This window comes from Aotus nancymaae, unplaced genomic scaffold (genome assembly GCF_030222135.1).
Source record: "Aotus nancymaae isolate 86718 unplaced genomic scaffold, 86718_ANA_hifiasm-v0.15.2.pri h1tg000016l, whole genome shotgun sequence".
Classification (NCBI taxonomy): Eukaryota; Metazoa; Chordata; class Mammalia; order Primates; family Aotidae; genus Aotus; species Aotus nancymaae.
Window position 1 is genome coordinate 7,956,662 of NW_026988428.1, and position 12,707 is coordinate 7,969,368.

The window sequence follows — 12,707 nt, forward strand, 5'->3', positions numbered from 1 at the left end:
AATGTAGTTGGTGATATTTGTGTAGTTTCATAATACTTTTGGTATAGTTTTTATTCTTGAAATTGTTTAATTTTTGTTATTTACAGCATCACTGCCGACAGTGTGGAAATATCTTCTGTGCTGAATGTTCAGCCAAAAATGCCTTAACTCCTTCTTCCAAGAAGCCTGTTCGTGTCTGTGATGCATGTTTCAATGACTTGCAAGGATAATGGGTTATCATGACTTCAGAGTAATATTACACTAACATTAGTTTTTTAATAAATGTACTTAATAGAGGTCTTGGACTACTATTTGATTTGGACACTGGTTGCAATACTAGACCAAATAGGAATTCGTATATTTTGGAATGTTACGGATATCAAGTAAAACTCTTCTATTTTTGTGAGACTTGGGCTTACCATCTTTCATTACTTTTTTTCCATTTAGCCTCATGGAATAGCTTTCATGCCAAGTTTAGAATTAGCCAATGAAATGTAAATAAACTTTGGACAGAAAATAGCAATGTATTTTTTTAAATATAATTTCATTATTCACAAATGAAGAATGCAATTCCATAGCTTATTTCTTTCTCCTAAATTTAATGTGCAAAAATGTACATGGATGATATCACTCGTTGCTGTTTTTGTTGCACAAGAGCACATTAATTAAATATTCTCTTTGTCGAGTCATGCACAGAACTGTAACACTTTCCTGCTATCTTTTTCTATTATATATAAGTTCATAGCTCAGTTGCATTGTTATGTTTTAAATTTACTACTTGAGTGTTCTAAATACAGTTTATCTTAAAATACAGTAACCATGAATTCAAAAATGGTTTTTGTTTTAACAATATTAATTAAATTCTCTTGGGTGGATTTTATGAAAACCTCTGTAAAATCAATTTGCTTACTTATAGTTATCTGGGGTTGTATTTTAAAGAATAGGGTTAATTTTTCTTTCTGTCTTTCTCTGCCTCTTTCTTAAACTCTCACATACTGTCCATTTAGAATCTTAGAAAGCTTCTTACCCTTGCCTTCAGTTGGAGGATGAATAATAAACATTGTATAATGTTCTTATTCTTGGTTTCTTGTAAGTGAGAAGTCTTTTGAGATCAGCCTTCATATCATACCCTTATTTTGTCTCTCCAGTACTCTCTGAGTTTGCTTTTTATATAGATCTGCTTTTTTCTTTTATTTGGTTTAGCCTTTTCAGTCATAGCTCAGCTTCATATATTTGTTTCATAATTTTGCATCTTAAAGCTAGTAACTAATATTGCTGCGGTTTTGTCTGTGAAAACAAGATATAAAATGGTAAGAAGACATTAAATATGTTATTTTATATTTTTTACCTTATGTGGAAGAATTTTTAAAAGTTGTAAAATTGACTAAAGTTAAAATGGTTCTGAGTTTGGTATTCCATATCAGCTGTTCCCAGTTTTACTTATAACTTTGCAAAAATAATGTTGTGAAGTTCCCTTCAAATAACTAACAGCTGGGAATAGAGTATCACCAAAAATAAATATATTTAGGAATCCCAGAGTTAGAATAAAAACTGAAACAGCATAGCTAAGCACCTTAAGGTTAATTAAGAATTAGCTTATTGTATGCTGAACAATGGAATCAAACTTTAATTTAGCATAGTCTTATTAATTTGGAAAATTGCAAAACATCTCAAGAGAGAAGTCATTAATATTGGTTTATTAATCTTTCTAGAGAAGAAATGTAGTTATACATTCATTCAGTGCAATCATTTTATAACAGTTCATATTTCATTTATAATAAATAGTTTATAGTATACATTTGCTTTCAAATATTCTGAAATGGAATTATCATATTTATACTATACTTACAACATATATAAAGTATTAAGAGATCACTACATATTTGTTTAATTATTTTTTAAAAAATTTAAGTAAACCCTGTTGTCATTAGCTACTAAGAACACTGATTAAGTCCCTGGACTTGGATAAACATATATCCTTGAGCATATATAATGAAGAAATACAGTGGCTCTTTATTAAAAATAATAGTTGGATAATATAAACTGAACTATTTATGCATTTTATATACTTATAAATCCTTCCAAATAGTCTTAATTCTATACTTTTACATATAAATAACTTAGTAAGTATGCTGGAAAAACACAGATGTTCAGCACTACTGTTTTTTGTTTTTGAGATAATAAAATGCCATGAAAAATCTGGATTTGAATATTTGTTCGCTTTATCTCCTAATTGGACGCCCTGCAGGCCTTCTCTTTGTCTCCCCTTTACCCCCAACATATTCACAAAAAAAAATTGTAAGACAACAAGTAAACCATATATAGATGTTTGAATGATTTTTTTCATTTTTATCTAATTTCATTTCGTAAGTCCTGAATAATTTGCCTACCATAGGCTACTAATAGTGATAATATAAATGAAACCTAACATTTTTTGCTACTAATTCTCCCCAATGTAAAGGGTTTTGGAAACAAAAATTTAAATTTTTTTCCTTTTAATTAAAAAATCATCTTTGGAGTCCTTATTGGCTATACATTTTAGATGTTTGCTGGTACTATTTTTTCTCAGTGAGTTAGAGCTGGCATGCACAGCTCTTGGCTTTAATGCAAGACAATTTACTAACATTGGCATCACGTTAGTAAATTCCAAACCCTGGCACAGAATGTAAGTTAAAATCAAGTCTTGCTGGGTTAGTGTACAATAAACTATACCTACAGACTTTTTTTTAATAGAAAGTAGACAAAGCTGCTGGTATAGGATTTGTTCCTTTGAAGAAAAAATGAGGGAAACAAACACAAAAACCTCAGTGCAGTGTACAAATAACATTTTGTTCAACTACCTCTTAATGTGGAATTAGCTACGTTAGTATTTCCTGACAGTGATGTTAAATAGTAACTGCCAAATTTGTTTATTTTCCCATCTCTCTTAAAAAGTCTTCATGATTATTTTATATAGTTTTGAGAACTTTAAAGCCACTTTTTTTTAAACCTTACATTTGCATAAAAATGGTTAGCTTTTAAGTGGAGAGCAAATTATGATCATATATTTTGATATTCATGACATGTTTGACTATAAGAGTTTCTTTTTTTTTTAAATGCACTTTGGCTATAAAACCATGGATGATTTGATCCATAAGATTTAAACGTGCCACCATTATAGTATTCCTAGACATAGCTTGATGAATGGTATTCTGTAATTATAATGTGCCACACATTATCGTGTCTTAATTGCCCTTTGCCTGAATTTTAATGATCAATTTGTTATTGTTGCGGATGTGAATATTGTGCATAAACTTACTAAATTTATGTAAAATTGTGTAAAATAGAACTAGAAGTCACTAAGTTCTTTCTGTGTAGAAGTAGTAAATTTATTGTAACACGATGCAGTTGTGTATATGACATTCTATAATTCCTTGAACTGGATCATACATTCATAACTTCTATAAATACTTTTGCATGAACATTTTCTCATTTAGTTTTTGAGTTCATTATTTGTATTGTGTTTACTACTTGTGATCATGTAGTTGTGCCTTATTTTGTGAGAAAGGTTAGCTCAGTAAATACTGCAATTTCTAAACTCAGTGATTGGAAGGTTAGTAATTATAAATGTAACTGATAAAGTACATGACACCATTTAAGTCTGTATAAAGTACAATGGAAGGATCCTTATTGAATTGTCGCTTTTGTTTTTTTAATATGTTTAAAGATTATATTAAAAAACGTTTCTTTCTAAATTATAGATGTATTCATTCTGTGACTATAAATTGTTTTGTCTGTTTAACAAAAGAGAACACTATATTAACCATTTTGCATTATTTATTTACAGAATTTTAGGACTTTGCACTTGGATATAGACAGTGGTGTTTTAATGTTGTTTAATTTAGAATAGTAAGTTTCTGATCTTAAGAGAAATTATTAATGCCATTTTGCTTTAGATATTCCATTTAATATTATAGAGAATTAACAAAACTAAAAAGAAATATAAAAAATATGTAATTAATCCCTTATTTCATTTTGTATCTGTGTTTAGTACCCAGATGACTATTTAAAGATACTCAAAAAATTATTTATTTATTTATTTATTTATTCTCCCTCCCCTCCCCAAAGATACCTTTTTGAAGGCCCAATGTTCCATTGTTTTTCACTGTTTTTTCTTCCCGGAAACCATGGTTCTAGAATGGTTTTTGTTCCTCCCCTGCAACCTCTTCATTCAAATGTACTTCATTCTAATGTGCTAATCTTCTGAAGAGTTTAATGTGTATATCCTGAAGCATCTAATATATTGTATATTAGACGTGTTATTTTGTGAGCTTTATAAAATTTCAGTTTATGTGCAGTGTATTCTTGAACTGTTTTACATATTTTGTTAATTTAGTCAGTCTTTCTCTCCCTTTAATGAGATCCAGAGGGAGAAAACTACCTTTATGCATGTAAATCTGTGGTTGCTGGATTCATAGAACTTAAGGAATTTGAGAGGTCACCTCATCCTAGTCGACTGCTTACCTCCTAGGTTGGTTTATATCTAAAAATGTGCAAGATGATTGTTAATTAAAAATTTTTTTTTCAGCCAGAAATTTCTTTATAAAATCTTATCTTGCATAAACCTATATTGTCTTCTCCTGGACATAACTGCTTTCAATCTCATCCAGATGCCATCTCTAGGAATTTGCTTGAAGTCTGTTCTCTCCTTCTTTGCCTTTCCCCCCACCTCATTTATTCTTAACTATTAACAGTAGTTACTGCCTTCCAGATTTTCCTTTTATTTTCTCTTCTTCTATTAAATGTCTGACATTATTATAAAGAGATTATTAGTCTCCATTCTAATCATGTTTGCCTTTTACAAAAGCCTTTCTGCTGCACTTGTCTTTACTGCCTTGTTTGCCTGGTGAAATTTCACCTTTCTCAAAGAATTACGGTGCATATGACGTGCCCAAACATCATCCTCTCTATCCCATTCTTCAGCTTAACAAAATCAACTAACGCTTCAGTTGTTTTACAGCCAAATTTGATAAATTTACTATTTCCACTTTGCAAATTGCAAAAGGTTCGAGCCTGAAATGGAAGTTTGTGGACTTCCGTTTGATACAATACTCTGACCTTAAGAACTAGTTCCTTGAATATAGTTAATGGTATATATCCTGCCATAATAATTCTTCAAACTGCCTTTCTTGTTAAAAATTCTGAAGAAATTTGAAGTCCTGCCAAATAAACTTAGGTGACTGTTTTGTGCTAAAACACACACACACCTCCAATCAAAACCAGAAAGTATTTTTATGGCAAACACCATCATTCTTCCAAAAATGAAGTTAAGAGACAGATATCTTGCTATGTCTATGAAAATCTGTACACTTCACAACAGGCCAAAAAAAAGCTGTGCAAAAGTGTTAACTGGGAAAAGCCAGATTTTCTAACCCCCTCATCTTAAAGTAATGGAATTCAGTCTTTGGGGTTGTCTACTTCCAGGTTAGAGTATTATAAAGTTTACCTGAGATGAGTTTGAGAATAGGAATTTTAAAATTGCTGTTAAAATGTAGTCCTTCTTTACTTCTTTGTATATTAAAAGAATAGTCAAGCTTTGTATCTAAAGAATTAACATTGTGTTTGAGATAGGACTTTAAAGCAGTAAGACTGATTGACAAGCCATGAAGGAAAATTTGTTTCATTATTTTATAGATACACACAAAGTGAGATGCTGGAGTGCATATTGGACACAAGCGGTGGACATTGTTTTCCTTCTGATACTCCGTTTATCTGATCATTCACCCTTTACAAATTAGCACCTTTCTTCACTCACACCTCTTACAAACCTGACTGAAACATTAGAAGGTAATCTGGATGTCAGTACATATTTGTCAAGAAATTCCGCAGGGTTCAAATTTGTTGCAGTCATTATTCCTCTATACTGAGGATTTTCCTAGCTCAAATATCCAAATTCTGAAACTTCTTTAAAATGCACATTTTCTTGTAGCTCATCACTAGCTAAGTGTTACAAAAGTTTGAATGAGATAATACCTTAAACCCTAATCTTCTAAAAAGGCATGCCACTTGTTTTAGGTCCCTAAATTTCAGAGGATTCTGTGGGCAATGTGAATAAAGATATTTTCTTGGTTTCCTGATTCTTGGTAAAGCAAGAAATTGCTGCTGTTATTTGTGCCATCCATGTTTTCTGTTGAAAAAAGAAAAAAATATAGAGATTAGAATGTTAAGCTGACAATTTCTCACATATTTGGGCTAATATTTTCTATATTTATTGACCAGCTCTTTAAAACTGAAGACTAATGAAATATTTGCATATGTTTCCCATTTTCTTTCTTACATCTAATATACTTCTAATCATATAGGAAAATGCAAATGGGCTAAATAAGTATGGTATGCAAGTTGGATAACAGTTATGAGTAATCAAGAAACCTTAACAGTCAATAACTCATTAGAAAAATGAGTACTGAGAATATATGTAGTTTGAAAGTCACATTGCTGGAATTTCTATTCTCTGTGAAAACAAGTTCTTAACCAGTGATATAATTTGAAAGAGACTGAGGGCAGTGACCCAGGAAATGGAATATTGCATTTATTGTCTGGCCATATTGTGGCTGTGACGAAAGCCTACCAGGGGAAATACAAAAATAGAAACTTCTAAGATAGAGAAACCAGAGTCAGGCAGCTGCTCTTTCAACTCCGTAGCTGTAAAAACAATGGCAATTTTTCAAAGATTGACAGGCTGACTTGACACGGATCATTATTGCAGCAGGCCCTTCTTACGCTAATATCATATTATTTGCACTTTGGCAATTGATTGGAGCATCTTAAAAGTTCATCATGCAATCCAAAGCAATTCGTACCCCATTTCCTACAGAAACTGCAGAACAGGCAGCTCTTGAGCTTCTGCAGCAGGAGTAAGAGTCGTTATGTCAATTCTGCAAGTGTGAGGAAATTGTCAACACTGAGACTTTTCAGCATTATATGGACTAGATGTATCCCTCCCCTCCTCCCAAATCTGCCCTTCCCAAGTGGGTGAGGGAAATACACAAAACTTTCCATTCACTGTTACTTAAGAGGCTTGGGGTGAGATTTTTCTTTATGTAAACGCTGAAGAATCAAAGACCTACAAAATTAAAATACATACTTTGATGTTTTCCGTTTGGGCTTGTAATAAGAATGCTGCTATACACTGTCGATATCTGTTTTCGTGTTGTATGAGAAAAGCATTTCTCAGCCCAAAGACTAGAAAAAGATATTACAAAGACAAAAAGCCAAATCATTTCATATGAAGTCCAAACAATTTCTTAGTACAAGAACCTGGGGTTTGTTTTCTATTTGGCTTGTTTTTGTTTTTAACGAGGGTGGGAGTTTCATGTAGATTACAGTTTTTAAAAAAAATTTTATTTCAGTGCCAAGACCCCACTACTGTGTTCAAATAAAGCCCACTCTAATATGAAAACCTTTCTTCCTTAGCTAATGACTTCTGGGACTTGATGAAATGCAATTACGGCTTAAGTGATGGGAAATGGGCCCCTTCTCATAGAACAAGCTAAGCATATGAGGTAGATATTTTTTGTGTGTGAAAATACAGATAATAAAAATAAAACAATGTAATATTTTCTGTTTTGTTTCTCCTTTAAAAATTTTTAGTTTTGTATTTAAAGGGAAGTCAATCCAAACAAGGTTTATAAACAAATTAAGATGTGGCAAAAATACAAAACCACCTGAATGCTTCACTACAGGCCAAGTAAAACCAAAAAACTGACTCAAATAAAATGCAGCATCCACCAAACTGAGTGAAATGTAAAACAAAACAAAAAGAGGCGTTGGCATGGCTTCTGTGTTTGCAAAAGAAAGCCTGTTCTGTCATTTTCTAGCTGGTCTCAAAAAAATGACAGGAGATAGTGGGAGAGAAGTTTTTTTTTTTTTTTTTTTAAATATAGCAGGAGCTCTTAAAATGAAAGTCTCTTTGAATTATTAATACAACACAGTCCTGCAGCTTATACATTCTTTCTATAGTCAATGTCTAGAAACCAACAAACTAAAAAAACAGGCTAGGGCTGCCTCCTGCCCTTATCAAGTACTTCAGGGAAGAGAAAGTGAGCAAGTGACATATTCTTGCTAATCATTAAGCTGATAAGCTTGTCTGCTGCCACTATTTGTATTGGTTGGGGTTAGTTTAACTCAGGCTTATCTGAGGAGGGTTGGGCTTCCTTCAGATTCCAGGTGAATACAATACTTATTTTCTTAACTGCAAGAACTACCCCAATATCACAGATTATACTCAATAACAGACTAAACATCATAATTCCTAAATTCTACTACAACAAAATCTGTTAACGAGAGGCCGTAAAATTCTGTCCAGCTTCTCTGCAGTGAGAGGATTTAAACCTATTAAAATGACTTTCTGGGGGAAAAAAAAAGCTGGCTGTGTTTGTTTTACTCTCCAATTCTTTGCCTTATAAACTCCCTGTAGCAAATGAGGCTTTTAAAGATCAGGTGGTGGTTCTTGGCTGGTTTTTGGAATTATTTTCCTCAAAAACTATGACTGTACTTTTAAGTTATTCCAGGCATCCTTCATCCATTTGGTTTGGAGTATGGGTACAAGGGACTTTATAAATAAAAGGACCTGCTAAGCTAGACCTGTAAAATACAATTAGGAGAGAGTATAATACATAGGCAGGACTAGGTCTTTTTTCACTGACATTCTAATACATTAATTGACACCATTTTAAAAGCATTTTCTATGTACTGGGCACCATGCTATGTTTTTTTCTCTACATAGCAACCCTATGAGATAGGTCAGCTAATTCCTACTTGCAAATGAGGAAACATAAAAATTAATTTTTCTGAGGTCACAGAGCTTATAAATGATATAGCCAGGATTTGGAATTAGGTCTGTCACTCCAGAGCTCAATCTCTCTTGTCCTCATTTGCTCTTTCCAGCTCTATAGCTACTCTGCCTCCTGTAATGTATCTAATTAGTCAAGTTAATAGGTCTGAGGAATGAGAAAAATATTTTTAAAAGGAACAAGAGATGGTAGTTACAAGTCAGAAAATAAAAAAGGTGGAAACACTGGAAGCATAGTTGTTTTTGTTTTTGCTTTTTGAGACAGAGTCTCACTCCATCACCCAGGCTGCAGTGCGGTGGTACGTCCTTGGCTCACCGCAACCTCTGCCTTCTGGGTTTAAGCAATTCTTGTGCCTCGGTCTCCGAAGTAGCTGGAATTAAACAGCTGTGTGCCACCATGCCTGGCTAATTTTTTGTATTTTTTCACCATGTCGGCCAGGCTTCTCTTGAACTCATAACCTCAAGTGATTGGCCCGCCTCGGCCTCCAAAAGTGCTGGGATTACAGGCATGAACCACCTCACCTGGCCCCAGAAGCATAGTATTTTTTAAAAGATTTTTTAATTAAAAAAATGAAATAGAGGAGAAAAAACATCTTTCAAGATAATTAACTGATGTCAGATTTCCCATGAAGTGTAAGTCTTAAAGCTGGCAGGGTAGTGACTACACTGAACCTCTTAGCCGCACTGCTTTCTCTTCCTCATGGGTGTTCTGGCACCTTCCTTCACTCAAGTCCATGTGTCAGGCCACAATCTAGAACTATAGCCACTGTAGTAAGAGAATAAATTCCTAGCACAGGAGGCTGCCCTGCTGTGATACTTTTCCCCATGAAAAAGTAACCTAAACAGGTCACAGAATGGAAGTGATTTCCAGCCACAACATACTGAAGATTTGCTTTAGCTACATTTCTCTGCCATCCCTTGGGCAGGGAAGAGGCTCACACTGAAAGTGAGCACACTCACCAGGCAAGGGTTTTGCAACCTTGACATACCCCTTTTGTGGCTTGCTCCTGAACCACTCTCTGGCTTTTCAGATTTTGGCCTACATAGACTTTGGTCCCAGTCAAGTCAAATACAAGAGGCTTTAAAGTCAGCCCTGTTACCTTTCAGCAAATCTTACTGAAAATAGAAGGGACACAGGAGGCAGAGGCTATCTTTCTGGATACAGGCTTCCCTTCTGCTCTTGGAGAGAGAGGTTCTATTAATTTATGGGTTAATATATGTAAGGCATTACAATTTTTACAATTTATTTTTATTTTTATTTTTATTTTCAGAGACAGGGTCTCACTCTGTCACCCAGGCTGGAGTGCAGTGGCGATCGTAGCTCACTGCAGCCTCTAACTCCTGAGCTCAAGCCATCCTACAGCCTTAGCTTCCTGAGTAGCTGTGAGTACAGGTGTATGCTACTGCACCTCGCTATTTTTTTTTTTTTTTAATAGAGACTGGGTCTCACTATGTTGCCCAGGCTGGTCTCGGACTCCTGGCCTCAAGCACTCCTACCGTCTTGGCCTCCCAAAGTATTGTGATTTATAGGTATGAGCCCCTGCACCCAGCTGGCATTTAAATATATAATTTAGTTATGTAGCGTAACTATGTAAGTATTTGCTATTGTTATTTGCATATTCATTCATTGATTCATTCACTCTTTAATGTTTCTTTATTATATATGGGTCAGTCCTATGCTAGTCACTGAAGCTCTGGGTTTGGCTGCTGGGTTGGGAATTGAGGGGGATGGTGAGTGCTTTCTCTTTTCCTGCCACTCCCATGGGGACAGGAAGTCAGTCCCCACCTGCCTGGCCTCAGCTGGTCTAGGAGCCTCTAGCCAAGTCAGAGTGGTGTCTGCTTCCTCCTGAACACTGCTGCCCACTCAAGCCCTAAGTAGACTGAAATGTTCTTGAGTCACTCAGGGTCCCAGGGCTTTTCTGACAGAGGATTTACTGATCTTTTATTATTCTAAGAGCTCCCAAAGGCCAACGGCTGTTTGTTATTCATCTTTGTGTCTGCAAGGCCTTCTGAGTGCCTGGCCTCTCAGGAGATACTCAAAAAATGCTTGAATAAAAGATTAAAAATGATATATGTTTCTGATGCATGTGTTGTGTAGATATATGCATATATATGTGTATATATATATATGAGTATATATATTTCTGGCATAATTCTTTTAATAGACTATAATATCTTAGTCTTGCATATCTGGTCATAGTTTCTTAGTGTTTTAATAATAGCAATAGTATTAATAATACTACAATAACAATAGCAGCAACTATCACTTATTGAATGCATTACATTTATTATTTCATTTAATTCTCACAGAAACTCACTGAAATAGATATTATTATCCCTATTTTGTTAAGAAGAACCTGACACTTAGAAAACTGAAGTGCCTTGTCTAAGGTCATATAGCTAGAAAGTAACAGAGCTATCATTCAAGCATTGGACATCACAACTAATTCATAGAGTGAAAGATATATAGACACATAGGAACACAGTCTTGTTTTTAAGAAGACTTAAATTGGATTTGTGTCCTGCTACCAAAAAAGGCCAATATAAACCTCTGTGATGGCAAACAGATGAGCTGAATAATGAAAATAGACACATACCTGACACATGGAGTGGTTCAATACTTTTGACTACCAATCTGTCTAGTGGAATAGGCTGATCGAGTACTGTACATGAACCACCCTCTTTTATTACTGCTTGCAACTCAGGAGTAAGAGAAGGACACATTAAACCAGGGTCTGAGCCTCCAAGTTTCTGAAATTAACAAGAAAAATAATGCAATAAATAAGAAATAAATATTGGCACCCTTATCTAAAGTGCATCAGTAAGCAAATAGATTCTGAGAAACAGTTGCTTAAAATCTAACTTATTATTCTTTCTGGATATTGAAAAGCATTGCCCCAAAGCATAGTGATTTATGGAAAAGTGTTTATTTTATTATTATTAAAAAATTTTTCTTGAGACAGGGTTTCACTCTGTCACCCACGCTGGAATGCAGTGGTGTGATATCAGCCCACTGCAGCCTCAACCTCCTACATTCAAGCAATCCTCCCACCTCACCCTCTCAAGTAGCTGGAACTACAGGCATACACCACCATGGTCTGCTAATTTTTGTTTTTTAATTTTTTTGTAGAGATGGGATTTCACTATGTTGCCCAGGCTAGTCTGGAACTCCTGGGCTCAAGTGATCCTCCCACCTCAGCTTCCTAAAGTGCTGAGATTATAAGAGTGAGTCACCGTGTCCAGCAGCAAAGTGTTTCTGATCTCCAAGTTTCATTACCTGAATAAATAATGGTTGATGTCCCTAACTGGGAAACATTTAAATCACCCTCACGTCAATGGGAAGTTCTTCATTCCCAGTATCTTAATCTCTTTATAGTATTGAGTTTGATGATTGAGAAAGGGGGCCTCACTTTGGCCAACTGTATGCCTGGGATCTAATACTGAATTCTAAATAGATTCCATGCTGTAGAATTTATAAGTAATTGAAATTATTTTGAACACATAAGATGCTGATTTTTTTAAAAAGGGGTAAAAAAAAGTATGACTTGCATGGTATAAATTGTACATAAAATAGCAAAGAGGCATGTAAACTGATACAATTCCTTACTTTAGCAACCAACTTGGAATGCATGAAACCAGAGTATCAGCTTATTATATGATCAACATGGGCTGCCATTAATTCTTATGTTCTGATTTGTACCATTATTTGAAGTGAAGGTCAACTATGCAAGCATCAAGGTTTTTTTGAACGGACTAGAGATTTTTCAGAATGTGGCTTATGCAGACATGCTAGTCTGAGTAACTTAAAATAGGAGGTCATACAAATTCTGAAACTGTGACTCTTAATATTCTCGTACACCCATTCCTTCCCCAACCACCCATCAACTATTCATAGATT

General features: G+C 34.5%; 2 protein-coding genes across 4 annotated transcripts in view; one reads left to right on the forward strand and one right to left on the reverse strand.

Annotated features, from left to right (window-relative positions):
• EEA1 (early endosome antigen 1) overlaps positions 1 to 3,718 on the forward strand; it is a 158,180-nt gene extending 154,462 nt beyond the window's left edge. Inside the window, exon 29 of the mRNA XM_021675624.2 lies at positions 87 to 3,718. Coding sequence (XP_021531299.2) covers positions 87 to 209 — 123 coding nt within the window. The 3' untranslated portion in view covers positions 210 to 3,718. The remainder of the gene's footprint in view (positions 1 to 86) is intronic.
• The window catches only part of PLEKHG7 (pleckstrin homology and RhoGEF domain containing G7), a 70,626-nt gene continuing 59,932 nt past the window's right edge, over positions 2,014 to 12,707 (reverse strand). For all 3 annotated transcript variants that reach the window (XM_064376888.1, XM_064376889.1, XM_012469343.3), the window contains 3 exons: positions 11,407 to 11,560; positions 7,103 to 7,200; positions 2,014 to 6,145 (listed from right to left, as the gene is read on the reverse strand). In XM_064376888.1, coding sequence (XP_064232958.1) covers positions 6,038 to 6,145; positions 7,103 to 7,200; positions 11,407 to 11,560 — 360 coding nt within the window. In that variant the 3' untranslated portion in view covers positions 2,014 to 6,037. The remainder of the gene's footprint in view (positions 6,146 to 7,102; positions 7,201 to 11,406; positions 11,561 to 12,707) is intronic.